This window comes from Apteryx rowi, unplaced genomic scaffold (assembly GCF_003343035.1).
Source record: "Apteryx rowi isolate R43461 unplaced genomic scaffold, aptRow1 scaffold_712, whole genome shotgun sequence".
In the NCBI taxonomy this organism is placed as follows: Eukaryota; Metazoa; Chordata; class Aves; order Apterygiformes; family Apterygidae; genus Apteryx; species Apteryx rowi.
This window is the reverse complement of record NW_020450997.1, coordinates 22,199-49,790: the sequence shown is the minus strand read 5'-3', so window position 1 is coordinate 49,790 and position 27,592 is coordinate 22,199. Positions and strand designations below refer to the sequence as shown.

At 40.6% G+C, this 27,592-nt stretch overlaps 2 protein-coding genes across 6 annotated transcripts in view; one reads left to right on the top strand and one right to left on the bottom strand.

Annotated features, from left to right (window-relative positions):
* The window catches only part of CREBL2 (cAMP responsive element binding protein like 2), a 32,646-nt gene extending 5,101 nt beyond the window's left edge, over positions 1 to 27,545 (top strand). Inside the window, exons 2-5 of one of the 5 annotated variants that reach the window (XR_003256976.1) lie at positions 7,135 to 7,332; positions 8,470 to 8,617; positions 13,508 to 13,697; positions 19,913 to 20,286. Coding sequence is in view for 4 of the 5 variants with exons in the window: in XM_026087331.1 (XP_025943116.1) it covers positions 7,135 to 7,332; positions 8,470 to 8,640 (369 nt within the window). In the remaining variant the exon portion in view is untranslated. Of the gene's footprint in view, positions 1 to 7,134; positions 7,333 to 8,469; positions 10,533 to 13,507; positions 13,698 to 19,912; positions 20,287 to 27,304 lie in introns of those variants that run through there. The other 4 variants (XM_026087335.1, XM_026087333.1, XM_026087332.1 and 1 more) reach the window with 4 other exon arrangements.
* On the bottom strand, positions 25,190 to 26,664 carry GPR19 (G protein-coupled receptor 19). Its single transcript, XM_026087330.1, has one exon. It carries the CDS (start codon positions 26,519 to 26,521, stop codon positions 25,268 to 25,270), a length of 1,254 nt encoding a protein of 417 aa, XP_025943115.1. The 5' UTR covers positions 26,522 to 26,664; the 3' UTR covers positions 25,190 to 25,267.
* Positions 27,546 to 27,592: the final 47 nt, after the last annotated feature.

The following is a 27,592-nucleotide window of genomic DNA, read 5'->3' as shown; positions in this document are numbered from 1 at the left end:
CCTGGGGAGGAATAACCCCATGCACCAGGACAGGTTGGGGGTTGACCTGCTGGAAAGCAGCTCTGCGGAGAAGGAGCTGGGAGTGCTGGTGGACACCAAGTTAAGCATGAGGCAGCAATGTGCCCTTGTGGCCAAGAAGGCCAATGGTCTCCTGGAGGGGTGCATCAGGAAGAGTGTTGCCAGCAGGTCGAAGGAGGTGATTCTCCCCCTCTACTCAGCCCTGGTGAAGGCACATCTGGAGTAGTGTGTCCAGTTCTGGGCTCCCCAGTACAAGAGGGATGTGGCACTACTGGAGTGAGTCCAGCGAAGGGCCACAAAGATGATTAGGGGCCTGGAGCATCTCTCTTATGAGGAAAGGCTGAGAGAGCTGGGCCTGTTTAGCCTGGGGAAGAGAAGACTGAGAGGGGATCTTATCAACGTGTACAAGTATCTGAAGGGAGGGTGTTGAGAGGATGGGACCAGACTCTCTTCAGTGGTGCCGAGCAACAGGACGCGAGGCAACGGGCACAAACTGAAACACAGACGCTTCCATCTGAACATGAGGAAAAACTTTTTCACTGTGGGGGTGACAGAGCACTGGAATAGGTTGCCCAGAGAGGTTGTGGAGTCTCCTTCTCTGGAGATATTCAAAAGCCGCCTGGACATGATCCTGTGCAACGTGCTCTAGGTGACCCTGCTTGAGCAGGGGGGTTGGACTAGATGATCTCCAGAGGTCCCTTCCAACCTCAGCGATTCTGTGATTCTGTGTTCATTCACCAGCAGACTTGACCCAGGGCCTTGAACGTTGATCTTGAGATTTGACTATTCTTAAACTTCAACAAACTAGCAATGCATGAGGTGAAAGAGAAACCTTTAAATAGATAAGAGTGTTTTTAGGTGGTAACTTAGTTTGCAATGAAAACAAACCCCTCAAATTAGCTGTTCCTATTATTATTATTTTTAAAGCTGTCTTGTCAGGGACCTGTGGTCATCTCTGTCCCAATTTTATTTATGGAGTGTAGATCATGTGTCTGTGGATGTCTTGCCCTAGTGTCCAGGCAGCCTTCCCTTTTGGGAGAGTACTTGGTCACAGGGCAGGGGAAGGTCCATGGCGAAAGGCTGCGGAGGAGGAGTTGCACTGCCTTGGCCTCTACCCAGCTTTGTAACATCAAATATCTGGTCACGTGCAATCCTGAGGCAGGGGGAGTTTTGCTGTAAATTGCACATGGCAGAGATGCAGACATCCCTTGGAGGGAGTGTGAGAGCAGGTCAGATGTCAATGTTGTGCTTAATACATAGAGCTTGACAGGTCTCCATTCGTGAGATATCCCCTCACACTTCTCTGCCTTTGACCCTTGCTGTTGTGGGTGACCAGGATCATGAAGAGGGAGATGATCTCCCTGGCAATCCTGGAATTGACTCTGAGGAATGCTTTGAACACCGCAGCAGGGACTGAGGACTAGCGCATTCATCAGGGAGTCAGAGCGGAGAGTGGAGCCCAGGATCTGTTTTCATAATGATCTAAGTTGTTAAGGAGATTGGTTACTATGTTTTTACCCTTTAGGGCTTTTTCAGAGTTTGCGGGTTTTTAAAGCGCTGTAGAATTCTTTAGTCCAGGTTCCTGTCCGAACGTAAAGGATTCTCGTTGTTACTTGTTTTGAAATGTAAAAGCTAAATAGCTTGCGTAAGAATTTGAGACAGGGAATCTCAAATCTTCAGATATTTTAACAAGTCACTGTTGTTGCTGGTTAGCATGACTCAGCTCACGTATCTGCTTTCTCACATTTGCAATAGGTAAGTAAAATGGATTGGCTTAAACCCTGCAAATCAGCTAGAACAGTTTTATTCCGTGTCTGCGGTGGGCTAAGAGGTTATACCTAGTATGGCATTAGCTGACTGTTGCCTGTTTAGAGCTCTAACGGAGAGAGGTTTAAAGAAATGTCTGGGTTCTGTTAGTATAAATTGGCAGAACGTACGTGGCAGGTAGAGGCATATATTTCCATGTGTAAGGTTGTAATTCCTTCCTGGGTGGAAGGGAGGATTCTGACCTGTTGAGCAGTAAGGAGGCATTCAAGTGATTGCTAGAGAGTCTGAATAGTGATTCTTGACCTGAACCTTAATGCCTGCCCATCTTGACATGTGGATATCTGCTTATCACTTTATGAAATCTTAGTATTTATTCCTAGCTTATGCTTTTTTTTTTTTAATGATCTTCTACAGACATCTGTTGCTAAAGATTACCTTCTTAGCACATTAATCATTTTGCATGATTAGACTTTTAGCTGTAATTTTTATTCCCATATCTGCTTAAGACTTAAAGTGTTTGCTCACTAATTAAAATCTTAAATTTTTGGATCATTATCAGCTGCACTTTTGGCGTGCTTTCTCAGTGTGATTTGGGATACTGAGTCTGCCAGTGAAAGTTGTAAGCTTTACACAGATTAGTCTGTTAAAATGTGATGCAATGGAGGAATAATCAGCATAGTTTCTAGCTAGGTTATATACTCTTACTGTGACTGATAACGTGACTTAGCAGGTCAGATAACCTCATCTTTATTAGGAGACTCATGACTCATTTTGTTTGATTATTGATTTTGAGAGAATGTTCGCAAGTATGAATAGATTTTTTTCCACCCCTTTACCATAACAAATTCAGTGCTTAAGCTTGTTTTTATTTCTTGCTAATTATTTTTATAGTTTTAGGTACATTCTGTAGATGATCTTCAGTTTCATGCTAAGTTGGATTTTGCAGACCTATACCTTTAGCAACTAAGGCAAATAAGAGTCTGGACCACTGTTTAAGATGATTCCCTGAGTCGGATCTCAGGTGTTGGCTGATGTAGCTCTTAAGAGCTAATTGTTTATCTTTGAATGAACAGAGAGGTGCTGAAAGATAATGAACTGATGGCTACAGACAGCATTGTTTTAATTTGGCAATTTGTTCAGTACCTGCAGGTGTAACAGCAAGGCCAGCTTTATCGCAGTATTCTGTCAGTGTGGCTCAATTCATGGGGGATGTGACTGCTAGTAGCCATATTGCGTCTATCTGTCCTTCCAAAGGAGGATCTCTCCAGGACTCATTCTGGCAGCGCTTCTCCAGATATCTGTTGAATCCCCTCCCAATGCTCTTTTGCCCATCTCTGGGCAAAATAGAAATTCAAAAATCGGAGTGCTGTTTCCATATCGGGTCAAGTAATTGAAGCTATTTATAATTCCAGGTCAAATAATTTTGTACCTGAACACTGATGCCAGGCAAGAATGATGTTGCAATCTCAGTACTGTATTAAAAAGGGAGAGAAGCTATGTTTTTGTGTTTTCTGAAGCATGGGTGAGCTGAAATACGAGCTTGCTTGGACTTCTGACAAATGCATGTCATTATTAATATTTTTATGACAAATTTTTATCATTAGCATTCTTGTGGGTCTTGATTGCATATAACTCCCTGAAAAAACAAATCCCCACTGCTGAATGCTAATGGATCCCATCCCTTTATGAACTCCAGGGGAATACAAAGGGAACACAGCATTTGCTTGTTTTTTGTTGGTCTGCTGCCATGCTCAGCATCAACTAGCACTTCTGCTTTGTCTTTTTTTCTGTTGCACCAGCATAGCAACTGGCTAGGCAAACATGACTGGAAGCCAGGGAGGTATGGTAAGATGGAATGGTGAAAAAGGATTTAGCTTTCCCCAACCGGGTTGCTTAAGCTTGCAGCAGGAGCTTCTAAATATTAGTGAGAAAAAGTTACTAAGAATGCAGGGTTTGGTTAAATCAATCAGACTGTGTAGGGTAATGCATAATTATATGGTGAATTGCAGTTCAGGAGCCATGGAGACAATATGAGTCTTTCAGGGTGGTGTGAAGGCAGATTATTAGGGTCTTGGTACTTAAAGTCAGAGTTAAGAGGGAAGGAAGCTCTCCATAATATCTGCAGTCCTGGTGGTTAGAGCTTTGGCAAGAAATGATCGCAGAGATGCAAGTCTTTCTCCCCCCCCCCCCCCCATAAGATAGAGCACATGTGCAGGGCTGATGCAGTGGTTAAAGATCTTGAGAAATAGAGCAATTAGTATATCTATCTGTAAGAAGCTCTCTAGAGAGAACTAAAGGCAAAGTAGTTAATTGATAATGGTGGTTCCATGATGCAGTTGCAATGTGCAAAGCAGTTTGTACCACTGTTCACTTCCATCCCAGACTCCAAAGTGCCTTTAACTGTTTTATGTCCACATCTCTAGATCTGTCCGCAAAAATCATGCCTTTAAGCATAGGCTTTGGATTGAAGCACCACAAACTTGCGTCAAGCTTTGCCCCTTTGTTACGTGCAGACTTGGAGAGAGCATGTTTGATGCTCTGGTCTAATGATCCACTTCTCCTTTTCCTTTAACTTCTCTGTTCTGTGTTGATGTGACTCCTACCTTGAAAAGACACCAGCTGCATATAAACATACACAAAGTATTTTAAAATAACAGGTCCTTAAAAAGAAGTTATTCTGTGGGATTGCTGTGGTGGTTGGATTTACCTGATGCAAGTTGTGCTACTTGCAACAACTTCTTTTCACGGCCGGTGTCTGCCTAAGACACTGGCCTTGGAAAGGTTGAGTGCTATTTACAAGTAGTTTTGACTTGCTGCTTTTGAGAAACGGAGTGTCAGCAAGTATTTACCTGCTTGACACTGTGGTGAAAAAGCCTGACAGTAATATGCTCCTGCTGAGGCCTGAGGCTGTAGTTACTATGTTGTTCATATAGCATTGGGTGTGCTGGAACTCTGATCTTGAGTGCAAGCCTGCTGTTCTGGAGCGTCAGAGCTCAAAGAGTGGCAAAGATTTTTAAGAGAGCTGGAGTTTCAAGATTTATCTTAAACTGCCTTGCATAACTTGTAAAAGCCTCGGGCTCTAAAAGTCTTGGAGGACTTAAGTGCTTTGGCTATGGTGCATAATGTAATATCCAGAAAGCTTCTTTTGAGTGTGAGTAATAATAGTTAGCAAATTGTGAGTGCCTCCAACCCCTCCTGTGAAAACTCTGTGTATTTCTCTCTCCTACTGAACTAGTAGTATAAACTGCACCATACAGAAATGAGAGTGTGGTTCCATGAGAGGACAGAGCCATGTTTGTTGTGCCCCAAGTGGGACAATCTCCTTCTCCGCTTGACCTTGGCTGCTTACATTTGTATTATTTTGGTGAATCAAACAGGCTTGCTGTGTAATCAGATGAGTGACAGGGAGGTGAAAGTTAAGATTCAGAAATGGAGAGGGAGCAGAGATGAGGGAGATGGGGAGCAGAATGTGTCCCTTGAGAAGCAACAAGCTGCAAAAAGTTTTCTATAAAAGCAAAACAGGAACAATGTTACTTTGTGCCTTGGACCAGGTTATCCTGTTTTAGAGCACTAAGTTTAATGAATTACCGTGTGCATTAATTACAGGCAAGCTTGGAAAATAGTAACTAAGCTAGAAAATCTTAAGGGATGCACCTTTGTTACAGGATGAGTGGAGGATATGGATTATTCAAACTGTAATCTGCAGTTCAAATGCAAAACAGTTTGAGTTTTTGCTTGCTCTTCTGAATGTATTATGTTTGTTTCATTATCACTTGGTGTCCATTAAATACTTTCTGTTCCTCTGTTTGGTTATGATAGGAGCTACTACTGAATAAATTAGGAGAGGCAATATGTGAGAGGGCAGGATTATGTTGCCATGTGACTGTTTGCTCACTTTTCAGAGAATGAATAGGCTCAATTTTATAGTCCTTTTTTTTCTTTTTTTCATTCTAGCACATCAGTTCACTATTTTATTGTTTTTTATTGCAGCCTGCTAAGCTTATAGAACAAGTGACTTCTGTGACTATCAAAGTAGACTTATTTTGTAGCATCACATGGTAAAAAGTGTCATTTTTATTATGAACTGTGATATTCTGAACACTGCTTATAAGAAAAATTACCATGTATACACAGTATGGTGAAACACTAAGCCAGCAGTGAAGTTCTTATATATAGGGGTGTGTGTGTGTGTGTGTGTGTTAGGTGTGTTTCTCCACACCCTCTCCATTCAAACAGTGTGGGCAAAGTGCAAATAAAGTGAAATTCTCACTTCAGAGGGAAAGTAGGGTGTTTGACTGACATAATGCTTACAGGGCAATCCTACCTGATGGCCACTGTACTAACTTTCATACCATGTTTAAGACTTTTGTGTGCCACGTTCTGATATTAAGAGCAAAATATTTGGGTGCGGAAGCATAGAGTAAACATTGAGGAAACTATTCCCTTCTTTTGTATTTGGAGCATGGGAAGCTTTCAGATCTATTAAAAAAAAAAATAATAAATAAAGAAAAGGGGGAAAATCATTCCCAGTGCCTGCTATGTACAGGACAAGAAATGATGGGGTTGAGTTTCTGTAAGGGAGATCTAAGTATGGCACTCAGAGTTGAACACTGGCATAGGTGGTGTGAGGAGACAATCTTACAGTGGTTTTTTTTTTTGTGTTTAGGCAAAAATGCCCAGAGAGTTAGGTACAGCTCCAAAGGAGGCAGCAGGGGTCAGGCAGGAAGGAAATGGAACTGAAAGGCAGGACTTAGTTTAACTACATTCCCTTTTAGTAAAAATCCTCAGAAAATTCCTTCAAAGTAAATCAGGTCTGAGGAAGTTCAGATGGCCAGGGAATAATTCTGAGAAATTTCATCTTAAGAATAGGCTTCCTGAAACTATGGTCATTTTATTGCAACAAAATTAAGCTTTTGGACTAGTATAAGTCAGTAACTTTTTTCTTCCAACTTAAAGTGCTAAACTCCATTATCTAGTATTTCTACAGCTGGCAGGTATTAGGACAAGGGTTGTCACTGATGTTGGTTGCTAATATTAAAACACTTTTGCTATGGAGTTGGTGGATCGTCTCTTCCTCCCCTAGATATTGCTACTTCAAATCAGATTAGTAGCATTTGCAATAGGACTGCTTGAGCACTGACTTCATATTAGTCTTACCCTCTCTTTTGTTTTTGGTGCTGTCACTGAAACCTTCACATGTCAGCCCTCTAAAGAAGCTACATCCTCTATTGCTCCAGAATCAGTGAAAGTGTGTGCAAGGTTTAGGCTTGAGACATCTTGTAGGTACCATCACATGGTTGCAGCATTCTCTTTGCAGAACAGGACCTTTAAAATAACCTTCCTTTCCAGGTGGTTGGAGGCAAAGTAAAGAAACCAGGCAAGCGAGGTCGTAAACCAGCCAAAATAGACTTGAAGGCAAAACTTGAAAGGAGTCGTCAGAGTGCAAGAGAGTGCAGAGCCAGGAAGAAGCTGAGGTACCAGTACCTGGAAGAGCTGGTTTCAAGCAGAGAGCGAGCCATCTGCGCTCTCAGAGAAGAGCTTGAAATGGTAAGAAACTATCATTTAACCCAACCCTCAGTTTGATTTGGGACTTGCTCTCATGGACATTTTGTCCTTGAAATCACTGTGACTAAAATGAGAGTAGGATTTGGCCATAAGGTATTAAAACATTACTAACAGATGCACTCAGCTGCTTGCCCACTTTGCATACTGAAAATGAACCGTGTGCTGCAAGTTATCTTCTACTTTTGAACTAGAAGTAAACAAAGAAAGGACCACTGTGTGCAAGTCTGTCTTTGAAATCTTTATTTTGGAAAGCCTCTGACAGGGAGAGAAGGAGGTAGAGGATAGAAAGAGATGTGTTAAAAGGTCAGTGGGGAGATACATCCATAGTTTGCCAGTGCTTCCCACTGACCTTTGTCTTTGTACGGGAGGTTGAATTTTGGAGCACACTGTATTGACGTGTGTAGATGGTTGCTCAGCTGTGCAGTGTTTAGAACATGCATAAAATGGGTGTCTTGGCCAAATAAGCTGCATGAGCAAAAGAGAATGTTTTGTCTCGAAATACAAGCTCAGCTCCTCAAGTGATAGTTAGGTGCCACTGGAATTGAGTATATTGCTTTGACCTTGTGTTAGGTTTGTTTGAAGAGGTAGGGCTAGTCAACACAGATGAATAGGGATAGGACTTAGGTGGAAATTCAGCCAGCTGGCCTTGCAGTGTGTTTCAGGGTTTGCCAGTGAAGAATTAAAGGTGAGGGAGCTAGGAATAAGGCAAGTGTCCTGTTACTGTCTCTTGTACAATTAGAAAGGACCTCTTAATAGTCAATCAGGCCCAGAGTCATGTGAAATATTTGTTTTTAATAGGCCATGAACTGGAACGGTATTCTGGCATGCCAAGGGCAAGCAAATGCACAAAGTGTTCCGTGTTGTTTAATAAGTACAATATTGTGTCTGGCACTGCCACTGAGTAGCAGTTTATTGACTGAAACAGGATTTACTCAGGCCAGGTATGCAACTATTGACATGTGCTTAGCTCATTAGTGCCCTGCAGTTTTGTAAGAGGCTTCAGCCCAGTAAAGCCAAACCTTAAATGAATATACTGGAAGGTAAAGATTGCAGCTCTCATTTTGTCTGCTAATGTGATCCTGGCAGTTTGCTAATGCCTAATGTGTTTGCATATTTCAGTACAAGCAGTGGTGCATGGCGATGGACCAAGGGAAAATCCCCTCTGAAATAAAAGCCCTACTAACTGGAGAGGAGCAGGGCAAAGCACAGCACAACTCAACCAAACTTGCCAAGACTGGGAAGACAGAAGCAAACAGCAGCAATCCCTGTAAATATGAGGCTTATGATTAATTCCTATTTTGTTACATCTTCTGTGGTGTAGGAGGATGGTTGTGGTGTAGGAAGAAACATAAGGATGTGCTCTTGGGCACAAATAGTTGATTGAAGCAAGGGACTTAGTGGGTGGTACAAAGACTCTGTGTAATGTTTACATGGACAACACAGAAATTACACTAGTTAGGAAGCTGGACAGTTATTTTAAAATAAGACTCAACCTTTGTGCTTCACTGAGGCCTGTGAGACCTTAATTTTTTACAGCAGTTTCTGTTTTCCTAATGGAAAAGGAACACCTGAAACATAATTGAATTTTTAAAACTTCATCAATAAAGCATTATTCTAGCTGCAAGCCCTCAAAAGTGAGAAATGCTAGACTTGGGATTTCCCATGAAATCTTTTTTCTGCCTCTTTTCTGCTTGTCCAGGGAATGGAATAAGGTTCTTTTGGGAGATTGAAAAATGAAAAAATCATATAATGCAAAGTCATTTTTCTGATACATTCATGCAAAGGGACAGAGTTAAGGTAACACAGGCAATTCAAAATGTCACATCTTCTGATTTTGAAACGCTTCACTATACAAGTTAAATTACACTTTGCTGTAACTTCTAAAATATGAATTCTTAGTTTTATATTTTTAAGAAACAATGTAAAAAACACATTTGTAACTGTAACAATCTTCCCCTATCGTGCATTATTCACAGGAGTTGAATGCAGAACCGTTAGCACTACAGGACAGATAGCTTGGTAGCTAGCAGAAGAATGCTGTTATCGGAGGAGCGGACAGATCACTGGGTGCAGGGGGAAGGATCACAGTCTGCTGTCTTCTCTTTGCTCCTCCCCACATGAAGCTCTTCGATTGTGGTGTTTCTAAGCCTTCATGGAGTGGGGCTTTGGGGGTAGTAGATGTTTATATAAGTGGAGCCTTGTTCTTCCTTTCTCTACCCCTTTCTCCCCAAACACAGCTATGGCAGCTTTTTGGCATTCCCAGTAGGAGGTGGGGGCTGCTCTTGTGTCAAAAGCATGAGCCCAGAATTAGACTGCCTGTGTGGTCAGCAGTTGTGTGGTCAGTAACTATTGTGGGAGGCTGAGAGGTCCTGTAAAATAAAAACAGGAGGAGGATCTTGTAACAGCTTTGCTAAAGTGAAGTGGAATACTGTAGGTCAAGAAAAAGGCACTTTTTGGACTCTCTCATTGAATTTTCAAAGCTTTCAGTAAGAGGGTTTGTAGTAACGTAATTTGTAAACTAAATAAAAACGTTACTTTCAGCATCCTTTTATAATGCAGCATGTGTTTTGTTATTGGTGCTCTTACAGAGAGGTACTAGATATATTCCCTGCTTCTGTGCATATTTCTGTCGCAGAATGTATTTGCTCTTCCTACCCCTAGTATTATAGTTAAGGCATCTCCATTCACCCTGCTTCCAGCAGTGGAACATCTGCTACCTACTTGCACTCATCATGTCCGACTATTTTTCTGTACCCAGCTACATTTGGGACCTGGTTTCTTCCTTGCCTGAGACTTGATATAAACTCTGCTATAGTAGCCTGATTTCCCAGCCAAAGATAATGCCAAGAACTGGTAGTGAGGAAAAAGCTGAATCAGTTCAGCCTTGCGATAAGAGGGGGGATGGCAAAAGCCTCGTGGGCTGATTATTCACCCAAGGTATTGGTAGATAACCTACCATTTCCTTTAGACTGCACCTTCTCCGGTAGATGCATTTTTGCATGTAGATGATGCAATGTGAAGAAGCGAAGCTCTCGGGATATTCAGTGGGGCTTTTGCTTGCTTGTCCTTTGTTTTGCTCATGACAATGTCTTTCTATGTATTTTATGAAATGCATGGAACATTTTTTGATCTTATGTTTTCTTCTTTGTTTCATAGAATAAATATAATGAATGATTGCTAGACTGAGTGTTGCATTCTTTTTATTGAAATAATTGTGTCTGCTTAGAATTATCTCAATTCAGGATTTGCTGATAGCACTGAAAATATTAAAGTGCCATATTTCAGTGTATAGCATGGTTGTTTTCATAATAATACTGACTCTGTATATTAATCCTTAAAACAGGGTTTTAAGTTCACTCTACAACCCCTCCACATTTGTACTTAGTTAGCAAGTGCTGGAAATGTTGCATGGAAATGGAAAACTATTTTGAAAGGTTAAGTAACATTGAAGCAGAGATGGGCACCATCTGAGGGTTCTCCCCCTCCCCCCCCCAACTTTGAGATCTGAACTGCAGTTTGTCCTGAAAGACAGCAGCAAAGCCAAGCCATAACTGTAGATCTATTACACTGTGCTGACTGCTTGCCTGACCTTCTTCTGTGTTCTCTGGAAGAAAAATCTAGGCCAGATATCCAGAACTATACTCTGTGCACCTTGCAGTTGAATTTTGTAACATTATCATGCCATAAATGTAATGTATTATTTTTGGTCTTACCAAGCAGACTTACACAGTGCCTCTAGTTTCAGATGTAAACTACATATTGCAATTAAGTGGGTACTTTAAAGGTTGTGTATATACCTAAGCATCTTTCTGAATCAGAGATGTAGAAAATACATAGAGATGTTGTGGTATTCATGACCAGAAAAGTTTTACTCTGCACTAGGTTATCTGCCAAATGGAGCTCTTCTTTCTTCAGAAATACCACATTTACTCTTTCCTCCTTTTTTTTTTTTTTTTCTTTTGATTCCTTTTCTGTGATACCACATGGGAAACTTCTCGGGGAGTTAAGGGTTTTTTTTTTTTTTTTTTTTTAATGAAGAAAACGGGAAGTTGGAATTTCCGATTGTGTTGAGTGACAGTTTTCATCTGTTTCCCATCATGGTGGCCGCTGCTGCCTGGCTTAGCCAGCAGTTGGTATTACAAGATTGTGTTCAGCAAGCCTGGGCCCAGCTCTGTGGCACAATTGGTGGCAACTATCTTCTAACAGTGTGGGGTTTTTTTTTGTTTTTTGGGTTTGTTTTTTTTTGTGCTTTATGCAGATGGGACAGGACGCATGTTACAGCCTACATCATCTGAAACTGGTTTCTTGTTTGCCCTGCAAACCAAAATACATGTGACACAGAGTTAGAGGCTCCAACTACAATCTTCCAATCTGTTCCAGATGCTGTATTTTGTCACAAGCTGTAGGACTCCCAGCAAGAATGATTAGATTGGTTCAGTGGCTTCTGTCACATGGCAAGTCATGGCATGCTATTAAATGTTCTGGCCTTGGATCTCCACGAGTCCTTTATTTTGGAATTTGAAGTTTAGCGGTTCCACTTGAAAGTTAACAGAAATGTTTGTGGTTCATGCTCATTCAGTACCCTATGCCTGCAGTCTCCATACACATTGAAGTGTCTCCTAGATCTGAAACAACCAGGCCCCCTGACTAGCAGTCCCGTTTAGCACCTCTAATGGAGGAGTGTTTAAGTCTTATCCTCCCTTTGTGTAAGATGGGTACAGCCTTCCACCCATGCCTCCTGCGCTAAGTGTGTACAGCTGGCTCTCTTGCAAACATTAAAGAAGGGAAATGAGCCCTGGAATGCTTCATTTTCCTGCTTATCATTGGAAATCTAATGGTCAACTAGAACAACTTGCTTAGGTAAAGGTGGGTATCTTTTGGAAGTTCTATCCACAATCTTCAAAAAGTGTTATAAATCGTGTTTGGTGTTTATAGCAATGCTAGGACTCTGTTATGCTAAGGTGTAATAAGACTCAGAGTAAGCAAGTATATGATTGCACTGAGCCTTTTGGAGGATTAACCTAAGGAGTTAACAGGTAATGGAAACTTGGTAAGAACAAGACATAATAAGTTTTGCCTTTTTTCATCCCAAGTATATGTCTGGTGCATGGAATCCTGAAAAATGAAGTGAATGCGTTTTATAGACCTGTCACTTAACTAAGAACATTTTGCCTAATTATATGTAAAAAAAAAAAAAATTTATAGAAGCCATCAGTCATGGTCTTCTTTCATAATCTGATAATAATAAGTGTTCACCAAAGAATCTGGATTCCATTAAGTGCTTTTCAAAAGACTATTATAACTTATAACAGAAGTTTCTTAGAATGTATTAAACACATTTCAGAAAGCTTTTTCCCGTCTTGACAGCTGAAACCATGACTAGCTTTGGGAGACTGCCTGTGACTCCCCCCCTTTTACATTTTAGGGTGAAGATTAGTTTAACTCATTAGTGAATCCAGTTATTCCTGGTTTCTTGTGAAGAGACAGAAGACACTGTAGTTGCATGTGCAACTACACCACTTTGCAACCTCTATCGTTAGCTATAAAATTACTGTTAATATACCAAGTGTGTGAGACTAGTCTAAAAATGTAGATAAAAGGGTGAAATACAGCCCTTAATCCATCTCATTATGCTTCAGAGTTGCAGCATGAGTGATAGAAGATCAGCTGGTGTAGAAATCCCTGCTGTAGGTAAGGACAACAAAACACCAGCTTGTAAGCTTCCTGCTGTTAGTGTTATTGAGCATTAATTTCAGTTCTGTGAATAACTGAACTTCTTTTATGACCCCATTTATGTCCCCTTCTTATTAGGACACAGAAGCTTTTAATCTGCAGCAAAATTTGAGGTCTCACACTGAATAGCGTAGCAGTGGACTAAAGTTCAACTGATGCTGTATTTATGGAATGTATAGATTTGTGTAGATATTTAAGAAGAATTTGCAGCGCCAGTTATAACCCATCCCTGAAGCAATTTCTGCAAAGGCTGTTGTTGCTCTATATTATTTATACTATCATTTGTATTTTCCTATCTTACCTACTTTAAATTTGTAACTAGAAAATGCTAAGACCTTCATTGTGTAGCTAATGATTTGCTACAACACTTAATCAAAAAAAACCAAAACAAAACAACAGGTTTTCTGTTTCTTTTTTCCTCCAGAAGAAACACTTGTGTGGTGGAAGCTTTGCAAGATTAGCCCTGTTTTTTTGTGTGTCCACCTGTAACTCACAACTGGCTTAAATCAACGCTACTGACAACATTAACCACTGCTTCAAGCCATGGTTCTTGTATATGCTCTATATATTAGAGTGGGAAATGCTGGCATTCTTACCTATGCTGCAACTGACAGGTATTCGGATAATAAACTAAGATTTTCTTCTGTGAGAAAAGACTACAAGTGGATTGTAAGTTGTGTGTTTTCATAAGCCAGGATATTTGATATGAATCGAACAAAAATGAGTTCAAAATGAATAGGTCAGCTAGGTATGGAAGGTGTCCTTTTCCATACCTTCTTCTTCATGGCATCTTTGAAAATGTATTTTGAGAGAGTTACATACAGTGCTGGCAACAGCAAATGCTACATATTTCTGTGGTGGAGCATGCCAGTAACATCCTCCAACTTCACCGTCTCCTTGCACGGCATACTCCAAATGCCTGCTGCTGTGAGAACAATTCTTTCCTACTCCCCATGAAACATAGATCCTGCTGTGTTGCTAGGTTTGTGTTTTCCATTTTGAATTTTTGGGCTTTTTCTTTCCTTGCTCCTAGAGCTGTACTTTGAAATCTCTGACTTCTTTTGCACGCATTCCTCCTTCCCTACAGAAAAGAGTATTCTGTAAATCTTTCTTTCCCAAGTGGCCTTGCAGCTATTTTCAGAAGGTGTCAAGGGCTCCTTTTGCAGAGGATTGCATAAAAATATGAGTTATTCTGCTATTTCTCTCTGTACCCTACCCTCCAGTTCACACTGAATACCCCTTCTGCATATTAAGCTCTCAGTAAGGTCACACCAAGTACCCCTTCTGCACTGCAAGCTCTTAAAAACTTGCATTTCTTTAAAATTCCAAGTTGCCCAGTGTTTTAACCAGTGACAGAGTTTGAAAATAAAAGGGAAAATTCCACTTGGACTTATAACTGAAACATCTGCTATGACGCTAAGAGGAAATTCATTTGTGAGAGAGAACTATTCTGGCCTAAAGGTCTTTATCTATGTCATGAACGCTAGCCAGTAGTTTCATCAAAGTAAATAGGATCACATTGTTAGTTTTTGTGTTTAAAATTGTAATCCTGTTTGGGGTCATAGTCGGAGAAAGTGGGAAGTGGGTATTGTCTAGGTTTGTGATAAGCTAATTACTCTCGTGATAAATATTTGTGTAAACCTTCACAATGTGGTGTCTTACTCATACTGCAGGGATCACTTTTTGAGAACAGAGCGCTTTGTCATTCTCACTTCAGCAAGCTGCATTTCTCTTATTCCTAAAGTTTATCGCCTCTTGAGCAATTAACCTTTTAATACTAGTATACCAAGTGAACCAAAGTGGATTGCTGCAGGTGTTTGAGAAACAGCCAATTGACTATTTTAGCTTTCTGGATTTATGTAATCTTGTGTATTTTTGAAGTAGCTGCTTAATACTGTCATTCTTGCAATGTAATGTCACTAAAGGAGTAGAGTTGTTAAAAGAGCTGATACTGTCTACATGTGCTGGCAGATTAAAAAAAAAACGGACTGATGGCTGGAAAAAAAGATGATAAAGTTTGTCTGATTTAATCTCTCTGTCATGAAATTCTCTCTCAAGGAATAAGTACAGATTCACTTCTGTGGACATATTGATAAAAAAACTGTAGGCAGAATGATGAATGAACCCTTGTGATGGCTTGCTTTCACTCTGCATTTTTTCTGAATTATGCTCTTTGCATGAAATAAGTCATGTAAACAAAATGAACGTGCATTTTATTAACACAGCTTTGCCTTTGTCTATCAGAAATTCTAGCTGTAACCTCAAATGCCCCCTGCTAGCATGGATTAAAATGATGTTCTTTCTGTTACTGCAAAGCCTAATTTTCACTGTTTTCACTAGTATATAACTGATTTCAGACATCAGTGAGAATTTTATAAAATAGCAATTGCAAGTTAATAAGGAAGGATGGAGAGAAGTGCAGGGACAGTCAAGGTTGCTTCTAAGCATTATTTCTTTGCGGTCTGTCTTTCTATCATGCTTGATCTGAAGCTCTACATAGAGAAGGTGAGAGTAGAGCAGAGGATCAGAACCGATGTACTCCAGTTTCTTTTCTGTTATGGAGATCAGATATGGAGCTTTCCAAGGTGCACTGGTAACTTTTGTGGTCACAGCTTTACCATAGCAAGGAGCAGAGAAAACTCAGTTAATAGTGTATCTCTTGCGGGGAGGGGGGGTTAGGCTACAAGAGAGAATCAAGTGTGAGGCCTATGCCTGGCAGCAATCATTTGTCCTCTTCTCCTTTGTCCTCTTCTGCAAACTCCTCTTCTGTCTTCCAAAGAAAAAACAGAGCTTGAGCTGCTTTTCGGTAGACTCAAAGAATTAATCTAGAGTTTCAAGCTGTTTCAAGCTCTCCCCCTGCCTGGACTCCCTTCTTGTCTTTCTCACTCAATGTTTTCTTTTCAGGGAGTGTCATTTTAGCTTCCTCTTTTAAAGATTAAAATATGGTTACCTGTGTCAAAGAATTTTTCCGATATTGCCAGAGCCACTGAAGGAACGTTTGCACAAACTCATTTTCCTTTGGCTTGGATTGGACTAGGCCTATTTGGAGTCAATTTTGTTTCTCATCTGAAAGGCAGGACCTTCTTAAACTGCTCCAATCTGATAATTTGTGACCATACTCTTAAATGATACAGAAGCTCATAGATCACTAAGATCATTTTATTTTCCTCCGAGATTTGGAGGAGGCAGGAATATATAATTCACCTGGCTTTTTTGCTTTAATAATGACAATATATTATGTAATACTTGTGCAGATTTCGTACACTGAAATTACATCGAATTTACAGGAGTATTTCCATGGTGAAATCATGTGAGAAGGGATTTAGACTATGTTGCTAAAGGAAGTTGTTCCATCAGTAGTTAAGACCATACAGTCTGTTTTGCTTTGGGTTTGTGGTCTTTGTCTTCATCTTTTTTGTACACCCAGTAAGCCCAGCTGCCTCTCTGACTCCTTGAGCCCTGCTGGTGGATAAGTGAAAGGTGTGCTGTGGCTGACCTGTAGTGACATGCAAGACGGCTGGTCAGCAAGGGCACGTGCTGGCTGGCTGTTCTTAGAGTATTAAAGCAATGATGGAGTTCTCTTGCTTTCCAATGTGGGTGGGTAGGTTAGTCTGATCAACCTTCCTTCACCCATCTCCCAAATGTTAGCTCTCAAAACTAAATTAGCTTTATGACTTCTCTTTCAAGTTGAGTTGGAAGTGGCAAATAGATTCAAACATTTTTGAGACTGACTGACTGCAAACACTATTTAATAAGTGTTGGTTCCTCAGCAGATTGGGCTAGTGATAAGAAGTTCCAAAATGAATTTATGGGCTGGGAGATTTTTGGTTTAGTTTCTACATTTTGGATCAAATTTGACCAGACAGAATCCATCTAAGAGGGAAGATTTCTATGTAACAAAGGAGTAGTTGAGACAGTGTTTTTTTAGTAGTAAATCTGAGATCAAAACCTCACTTGTATTGGGATTTAAAAATTTATAGTTCTGTTATGTTGGTGCATGGAACATGTTTTTCCTTCAAAGAGTATTATACATTTATAGTGTGTGATAAATTTCTCAACAAATGAAAAACAGATGATTTCCTCAACTATGACTTCTGAGATATTCTCTAAAATATCTATACTGAAAAAGGAGTTTCTGAAAATAGAAATTAAAATTGAATGTTTGAATGGTTAAAGTCTAGCCAGGTGAGCTTGGAACCCTAATATTCAATTTTGAAAGTTTTGGCTTGGAAATGGAGCATTTGCCATTCATTTCTTGCATAGTCTCTTCTCTTATATTCTTTGGAACATTTTTCTCATGTGGTATCAAATTTGAAGGCCAAATTTTTACCAGCTGAAGACTGTATGTAGATTAAATGACGAGTGTAACTAACCCCTTCACACAAACTCTCTGGCTGCACATGTTAGAGTTGTGTACTGTAGAAGTGCTCAGCACTTTGGAGGTGCTTTACAGGTACCTCCTATGAGATATTGAGGGTCATTTGAAACTCCCCATGATGTTATACAGGATGTTCTAATGTAAATTATGTTCTATGTTTCTTTTAAATCAGAGATTTGTTATGTTGCACCAAAGTGATTTGTTTGTTTCTTGTGTGTTTCCTTGTTTGTGTCTTCACTGACTCTTCAATATAGTATACCACTCTCTTGTCCCTTGTTAAATTTAAGTCTTGGAGAAATAAAGGGTGATTTTAGGGAAATTCAGAGGAAATTCATGCTGAAACCCGTGGTGAGAATGCCATTAATCTTGGAAATCACAAGGAAAAGTACTAACTGTAAGGATTAAGTCATAGTGGGTGCTCTGTGAGAAATGCTCTTATTTCTAGGTCAGTGCTGCAGGTGGATAAATTGTTAGGCTCTTGTTTCTACATTCACCAAGTAAGAGTTTAGAGTGGGAAGACTAAAGCGCGGTACCATCTCCCAGGTAGCTTTCTGCATGCTAATGATGAGGTTCTACTGAATTTTCTTCTCCAAGTGTGCAGTTCTAACAGGAACTGTGGAAAGTCAGGGGTGTTGTACGCCCAGTACACACTCTGCACATACTACAAAAGCCACTGCAATAAGTACATCCTTTGCACTCTTGCAACGGTGCTAAATCTATGAGGACCACTGAACAGGTCATTTGGGATCAAGGAGGAGTAATGTCCTCCAGGGTTCTTCCTCAAGAAAAACTTCCACAACAACATCACATACCTGAAATATATAATACTCAAATGTATTAAAGAGTGCTCACTAGTATGAATAGATTTTTAATATAGGAAAGAGAGTATTATTTCCTTTGAAGACAAAACCCCAAATCCTGTTACATTGATAGGAATTTCTTATGACAGTTGACATGATCAGCAAGCAGGAAACTCTCTTTGAAGACACAACTAGGAACTTGGCCATGACAAACTCTTTTTCTATCATGAGCTTACTGGTAATAGCATTAGGATATGAGGGTGGCAGACCATAAGCAGGGGTGATGAATGACTGTGTAGCGGTACTGGAATGACAATGTGTTATTCCACCAAAGACAGGAGCTCTCTGATGGGACTTACAGAGGCATTGAAGTAGGTTCAAGATCAATTTATGGAGGGTTACCCAGAGCCACCATTTGCCATGTCACTCTCTCTTGAAGTATTTTGAAATAGCTCTTTATATGTTTATCTGGTTGTTTTATGGCTTGTATCAAAGTGGTAGCTACTTTCCACTGATGTCCTAAGGTTCTGCATGATTTAGCTCTGAAAACTCAATGCTTTCTGCCATAAGCCTGTGCAGTCAATGTAACTCCTAGTACGAGGGTCAAGGCCCTTGTACATTCATAACATCCCACTTCTCAAGGAAAAAATGCAAAATCCCAAGACTTCATTAAAAAAAGTCTCCCTGGTTTAGTAAGACCAATTCAATAATGTGGCAAGAGCTGTTTCTGAATCTGCAGAAATCCTCACAGCAGATCAGCTCCCAACAGTGCCCCGATTTAATAAGAAACTCAGTGCTACTCCTACTGCATTTACAGGTAACTTGTAAATAATCTGAAATCTTGCTAACTGGATATCACTTAGTCTTTGCTCTTCCTGTACTTGGATCAATATGAAGAGGGACTCTGTAGAGTAAGTATTGCAGTGGAGACAGTAAATTTACAGGACTGAACTGAAACCTGTGAGAAGTGCTCTCATGCCTTTAGAATTAAGAGAAGCAATTACGCCCATCGATCTGTGACCTCTATTGTCTAATCCTGTCTAATTCTACACAGACTGAAAACGAAAATGTTTCTGTACATCCCCCTTCCCAAATCACGGAAACAAAAATGTTTCGCTCTTACTCACACACTTGTACACACAGTGAAAAGGCTAATGTCTGGCCAGGCATGAGATAAGGACAATTTAAATTAATTGATGATGTAAAATTTTCTCTTTTTTTCTCTACAAATGTAGGACCAAATCAAGAGCTGGTCTAAAATGAGTGCAGCATTGAACACAAAGGAATTACTGCTATGTATGCCATTTCTGTATTTTACCCAGTTGGTTGAGAGAAATGAAAGAAGACTTTGTGTGTGTTAGCAGTAGTGTAGAATAAAACTCAGCCTTGGATTTTAGTTCAGACTGCTCACCAGAAGGTGACATTTACATAAAAATCTTTCAGTAGGTGTGTTGTGTTTTACTAGAAGTCAGTTCAAATAAAGCTTATGTAATTCACAATGGCCTATTCCACAACATTTGGTAGTCTGAAAAGGGCCAACTAATAAAGACATATGAACTTACAGAATCACTTAAGGGGCTAATAACCCTTCCTTTAAGCATATAGGTCTGGATTTAATATGCTTCAAATCCATTTTTTTTCTTTTAAACAGGAAGGATCTGATATTCAGAAAGGCTGAGCACTCAGAATTTCCGCTAAAATCGATGGCATGCATTCAACAGCTTGGAAACCCAGCACCTAAATCAATCTCAATTAGTTCTGAAGTGAAGCTGGTTGAATTGAGGAGACTGGAAAACTCAGGGGATTCTTGACTGGACATATGGAAACTTCTAACTCCAGTTACTGGTGATAGCCCCCTCACTATCACCTTTGGGAGGCTGTCTGAAAAATAGTTCAAAGGGATGTGTGTCTCTTCCTCTCACTTCTTCCCCCTCTCCTTCATGAATTTTAGGTATCTTTAATTGAAAATCTGATTTTCTGCTGAAATAAAAAGGAGGAATATAATTTGACAATTTGTAATAGCAATTCCAAAGTGTAAGCCTTCCTGCTCTTCCTGCATTAGACTGTGTTTCTTAAAGGTGCCTTTAACTGAATCATGTTGCTCATTTCAGTCCTAAAGTTCCCTCATCCCTCATTAATTTTATTATTGTGTTACACACATTGCTAAAATGGTCTGTGAGCAATAAGGAACTGTGAAGTAGTGTGGAAATACTGGTTTATATTTATTAAGCAAATCCCATGGTGTTTTCCATTTCTTGCTTGAATGATGTATGATCTTCCTCTTGAGTCTCTGACACCTCTGGGACCTTGGCAAACTGAGAGCTACATGGTGGCTGGTGATGGAATCATCACCTATCTTAACCTGATACTTTGAAAAAAGTAAGAGCAGTGGAAAAGATTTCTACTTGCCAGTGGCATGAGGTGCGTATCTGTGTTCCTTTAGCTCGTGCTGGGTTGTGAAGACTGATTTTTAGGACTGAGGTATCTGTATCTGTCTGCTAGCTAGCAGTTTAAGGATTCATCTTTGTTTGATTGTTTTGGATAACTTTTTAACAATACCTAAAGCTGCATCTTATGATAGTTGAAGTTAGAAAGGTTTATCTTCACTAGAAAAGGTTTATCAGCATGCACCCTATGTGAAGGGACAGCTGTACTGGCAAATTCCTCCTGATTTAAATGCAGTTTATGATAGTAGAAATGTATTTTTACCAGTACAGTTTTGGCTAAAATAAGTTATACAAGCAGAATCATGCTTACACTGATACAACTGTGTCTGGGCTTTTACTGATGTGGAAATGTTTAAGAAAACAAATCCCCAAACTTCAGTCCCAATAGCAATGCTGGTTAGACCTGGGTTTTCAGGGTAGACTGCTATCTTTTTCCAAATGGTGATATTTTATTCCTATTATATAATGGCAGTGAAAGACTTTTTCTAGCCAGCTTGTGTAGTTTTACAACTTCTAGGAGGTGGGGAAGTTCAAAAGAGGAAAAGTTACACAGAAGTCTGTGGTTTTGAACCTATTAGTATGAAAAACACTCATTTTTGGTTTCGAAAGATGTCTGGCAGACTGTTAGTCTGTAATGTGGCTTTGGTGCCTTAGAGGTGGACTACCGCTCTTCCCCCTTTGTTTTGGGCCATGGAGCAAGTCTGACGGAAGCAGCCCCTGCATATGGTTATAACAGTCATATTTTCCTTTAATATCCCTGATGGTCTGAGACTTGCTTCGAAATCGTGAAGACCCTAGATCTGACTTTCTTGTGTTAGAGACAGTTAAGCAGCAGAGAAAAACCTAAGTAAACGCTGATGTTTCAGGGAGAAAGAAGTTGCTTGGGATGTGAGTCACACAGAAAATATTGGTCTTGTCTCATTTTTAAGGCCTTCCTCTTCCTATTTGTGGGATTTTTTTTGCTAATGACTTCAGTGAGAAATATCAGATCCTTAATTCTTGGGGATTTCTGAATTTGTGAAATCTACACTGGAAATGATCCTCAAGACAGTAAAAGTTTTTACAACCACACTTACTGTGGTAGAAAAAGGGGAAGGAAGCTTTCTGACATACATGCAGGGATATTTCTCACCAAAGGAGTTCCCCCACCACTTGGCCAGCCTTAGAGTCTCTCAGATAAGTCTTTGGTCATCTGGGGCTCGACTGCACATGTGCTTCTGCTCCCTGCTGCCTGGAAACAGAGGTACCCAAGTGTGCTCGGTGTGTGCAGAGTACTCTCTGCTCTTGTTATATTACCTTTCGTTACTACAGTATTTTCAGGCCTCACATGTGAACAGGAGCCCAGGTGTTCCAGGTTTGCTGTGGAAGCAGAAGAAAAAGATAATTCTTGTCTGAAAAGCATGTGATTGGGAACATCTCTTTAAAACGTGTAGCAGGGCTCCTGAGATTTTGAACTAGGAGAATGTGGAGGGATGTTATAAGCACACAGACATCTGTTACCTGCACACTGTCTTTTGCCCACAGAGTTGGCTGTTGAATGGTCTGATGCCTGGGATCAAAGCATCCACAATGCTTTTAGGATCTTTTGAAATGCCTCCTGGTAGTCTGGACCATAGGATGCTTGGCCTTGGCCTGGCTGCTACGTTAGTATGCTCTTAAGGAGAGCCTGGTATGGGATGGAGCCAGGTACAGGAAATGACTGAGTAGGATGAGACTCTTCAGAATGGAAAACAGTAACTAAGAGGATATATGATAGAAGTCTCCAAAACCATGACTGACATAGAGGGAGTGGATAGGGATTCACCATCTTTCCCAACAGAAGATCTAGAGGAGGTGGTTCTTCATAGGAGGGATAGAAAACCTGTGGAACTCCATGACAAAGGATGTTGTGGATGCAAAAAATATGCATTGCCTCAAGGCAAGGAAGAACCAGTACTTGGAAAAGAAATCAATGGAAAGTTATGCGAACCACATCAAGCTGTTTGCTGTGCAGCTCCATTCACAGCGGGTGCGATACAGAGAGTGTACAGAACAGATGTAGCTTGTGAAGTGCAGAACCGAGAGGTTAAGTCTCAGTATCTTGAAAAACAGACAAATACCACTCTCTTCTCCCCTTCTCCTCTCTGCTTTTTCTCCATGTTCTCTCCTGGAGAAACTCGCCAATTAAATAAGGCACAATATGCTGCTCCAGGGGATTAACAAGAGAATTTCAAGTTTCCTGCATTGAATCTGTAGCTGTGGTGTGAAAGTTCTATGGGCCTCCTTTTCTCGGCTGTTTCTCTTGGTTGATGCCACTGAGGCTGGATAGATTTCTGTGGAATTACATCAGCAAAAAACTAACATGAGGCAGCAGTGAATCAGAGCTGGAAGATCTAATGGAGTTTTGTAATCAAGTCCTGTCCTTGGTTCATTTCCAGCTCTGCCACTGGCTTGCTGGAAGAAGTTGGGTAAGATGCTGCACTTCTCTGTGCCTCATGACCTCTGTGTTTGATGAGGAGATAATGATCTCAAAACACTTTACCAGGGAGTCCAGCTGATGAACTCCTACTGTGTAGGAGCAATAATGTTAGTTACTGCTCTAGTCAGAAGCCTGAATTCTACCTTTTCTGAGCACTTACCCAAGCAGTGGATCCCCAGACGTTTAGTACATGTGTTGCCATAGGACATTACTGTATTATATAGTCCCAAATGCCCCCTCCTTACCACCACCTAAAATCAAATTCTAGCTCTGCTGAAGGCAAAAAGCCACTAACTGGTTGGCTATTGACACCTGTGAATGCGGCCAAGTGTCTGCCTAAAATTTTAAGGTTTGGTTTTCTTTTGCAGACTGGTCTTACTCTGTTATTCTACTGACTTTCAGAGCTAGTCCTAAAGAAAGTATAGAATAGGAAGAAGTGCTTAAGATCCTTAAGTGATAAGAAGTCAGATCCTTGATTCTTAGGCACCACTTTCTGGCACCTATGCTGCGAAGGGTATTAATTCTTAGCAGAGACTGCCAGAAACTGAAAAGATGAGTCAGGACACCACTCTCTAGCTTCCCTGCTTCTTATGCCATGTCCTCCAGCTTCTGACTGCAGTCAGAGACGAGATACTGGGCTGGATGGACATCTGGTCTGAATCCCATGGGACTCTACTGTCTATGCTATCAGAAGAAAAACTGGAAGCGTTACTGGGGTGTGGAGTGCAGTGGTCTGGACTGGGCTGTTATGGGTCCAGACAAGATTCCCAGTTCACAGGAGCACAGTGATGCTGCAAGTGTAGGGGAATTCACTAACCGTCTTCTTGTGCTGTTCTTGTTTTGTGGATAACTAGTTGTCTGTGCTCTCTGGGGCTTGCTAACTGTACTACTGGTCAATACTACTTGAATTAAAAGAAAAAAAATCAATATTCCATATACAAAAGTGGCCTGATTCTTATTAATGAGTTTGATAACTACATGAGGGGAAAAAATGTTTGTTTCAGGTTGAATTGTTTTTTTAAAAAAGGAACTTCATTGTTCTCCCGTGGATTTAATGATCTATTTCTGTAATTCTTGGTAGATAACCAAGGGTGTTGTTACCCAGTCCTAATGATCGGAGTAGATACATATCCCAGACGGAGCAAAAAAAGTCACCCCAAGGGTAAATACTCTGGGTTAATGGACCCAAGACAGAGCTATTGGACATAAGGCTGGGCAAAGTGTGCTATCAGCTGAGCAGCTCCCGAGCCAGCCTTGGAATTTTGTTCTTCGCATTTTGGCAAGAAATTAAATCACCTGCCAACTGCCAAGGATGTAACTCTGGGATTTCACACAGCACTTAGCTGTCCCTTGGGGAGTATTGCTGATGAGGATGGATCACACAGTTCCCCGTCTCCTGCTGCAGCTATCTGCCTTTGGGCAGTCAGGTTTTTTAGGCAGTGCCGAGAGGCTATCTCAGGCTGGGCACAGATGCAGGTAGAGAGGAGCCTGGGTGAGCAAGACAGTGGGGAGGGTTTTTCTCAGACAGTTGGTACCGCAAGACCTCTTTGACAGTGCAACACAGAATATACAAAAGCATTCAGCACTGACCTAATGCTGACCCTACAGAGGCAGTGGGAATTTTACCACTGCTTTCAAAGGCCTTAGAGCTATGCCAGGATTGCCCACATACAAAAGTCCTACACACGCGGTCTGAATAAGAAAGTAAACCACAGTGCAACAGTATCCATAAGGATATAATAAAAGGAAGTATAGATGGATTTGGGTGGATTTATGCATTTATACATGGTGGCCAAAGTACAGTAATTAAAAAAGCAGTGTTTTTTCTTTCCCCTTTTTACTACATACAGACATTGTAAGAGCTTTCTCTTTTATAAAAAAAAAAATGCTCATGATTCAGGGACAGTAGTTTCAAAAAGCAGAATGTAAGTAAAATTAAATAGACTAGATACATCAAAATCAAAGCATTTAATAAAATAAAACATCTTTTTTTCCTCCCTAAAAGTTGTGTTAAAAATATGTAAATATACATTTCTTCAGAAAGGAGATAAAGCTCTTTGTTCTGGTGATGCATAATCATTTTTCAAAGCAATTAAGCCAATTAGACAAATGTGTTTGGAGGGTTTGAATGAATAGGCCAGGCAAGCTTTTTTTCCTTTGCTTCTCTGTCAAATGAATCATATATCGAGTCTTTGGTTACAGTTTTGGCTGGCGCTGGGATTTCTGAGATCCCAACGTAATTTTTTTTGGCTATCCTTGAACTGGTGGTGATGGTGTATGCATTGCTTCTGTAGCATTTCATGGAGGACATGCAAAAAGTTTCTTTCATCCCTCTTCTGAAGTTTGCATTATACACTGAGTATAGGGTTGGCTTAGAGGCTGAAGAGCTAAAAGAGATCCACGTGATAGCCATGAAAACCAAAGAACTCTTTCTGTAGTCTTTTTCGTGTGGGTGCCACACCTGTACCACATAAAAAGGGATCCAGGAGAGAAGAAACAGTAAATTTAACATTAGGAACATCTTGATGGTTTTCACTTTTGTCCTTGGAACAATATTCATTGTCCTCCTGACAGTCCTGCCATCAGTGCCTATTCTCCAAATGTACTTGATGACTTTCTGGTAGAATAGGATAATGAGAATGGATGGGATCAAAAACACCACAAGGAGGTAGATGATACTGTAGATGGCTCCCTCCCAAGAATTTGGGAGAAAAAAGTTGCAATGGTCATCCCACTTGGAGCCATAGAAAAAGAAAGCTGGAGATGCAAATGCAGCATCAAAAATCCAAGATGCTACAATCATTTTCTTGGCTTTCTCTCTCGACACTTTGAAGCTCAGGGGGTAGACAATAGTGTAGAATCGATCCACACATATGGAGAGAAGCACATATATCTGGACTCCAGGGGTGAGATATTGTATGTACCTTACCAGCTTGCACATCACGTTTCCCAGCATCCACTTGCCCGATGTAAACTGGAGCAGCACGAACGGTGCGCTTGCCACACTGATGAGAAGGTCTGCACAAGCCATGGAGACAACAAAGTAGTTGGTGGTTGACTGTGTCCTCCTGCTCCTGTGGATCACTAAGCAAACAAGGGAGTTTCCAAAGATGGAAAACAGCCACAATACTCCAAAAATCATGCTGGCTGCTATGATTTCCCCTGGCCTCAGATCATACTGCAAGACAGTATGGTTCCTGTTTGACCTGGCCTCCTTGCCTGATTCTGTCATCTCGTGGCTAACAGGAGGGATCAAGGTTTCAGGGTAGCTGATGTTCTGCAGCAGGAGCAATGATGTAGGGAGAACAAAAGGAGTGTTGTTGTTATCCATACTGTGGGCAAACATCACAGCCATGTTTTCTGCTCAGGCTCTGCATAAAGAAAAAAGCCAAAAGGTTGTATCTAATAAGTGTGTGTGAAAACCTACCTTGATCAATGAAAGTTAATCTTAAGTAAAATACATCGATTTCAGAGAAATGGTCAAAAATGTACTATGGGATTGCCTGGTATAGCAGAGGCCATTAAATTTCACACAGATTTTTATTAATGATGTTCCAAATACTTTAGGATAAATATTTCTGTCCTCTGAAAGACAAATGTCCATCTCACAGATAGAGACTGAGGTGCCACCAATGCTTGTGACCTGCAAACTAAGTGAGTGGAGTATGCCCTGTTGGTCCCAGGAATGGGTTATACTTCATAGGGTGAGAGGAAGTTATAAAAAAACCAGACAAACACTGTCTCTGTTCATTTGACTGTATGTAGATCTGGAAAGTAATTAGACAGGAGGTGTTTCTTATACTTAGAGATGGAATGGGGAATAATATCTGTCACTATAATAATATCTTCAGTATTTCAGGGTACTAAAGGCCAAGTCCTGCTCCCATCAACCCATATACTAACATTAGTATTAATATACCTAAGTTTAGCAGAAAGTACATACAAAGCTGCTGTGAGGCTATGATTGCATAAGAGGCAAAGATTGATAAGCACAACAAATGCTAAGTATTTGCCAGCTCATGTTCTGTTTACAAGCCATCCAAAGATGACTTGTCCTTTTTCACTAGCAGAGGCACTGTTGGGCTCACTCAATCTAAATGGGCTGTTTTTTTGTTTTTTGTTTTTTCTTAAATTGCAGAACCTGAATCCTTTTGCTTCTAGACTTATTTTTGGAAAGCAAGAGAGATCGGGGTTTGAAGGCAAAGGGAAGATCAACATAGTGGAAGGGATTGTACCAAACTGGACAGGAACCCCTCACAGTGAGTCTTTTCTGAGCTCTTCTACATTGAGAAGATCCTCCTGCTTTCAGAGGTAGCTCACAGAATCAAAGACACAGAATCGCTGAGGTTGGAAGGGACCTCTGGAGATCATCTAGTCCAACCCCCCTGCTCAAGCAGGGTCACCTAGAGCACGTTGCACAGGATCA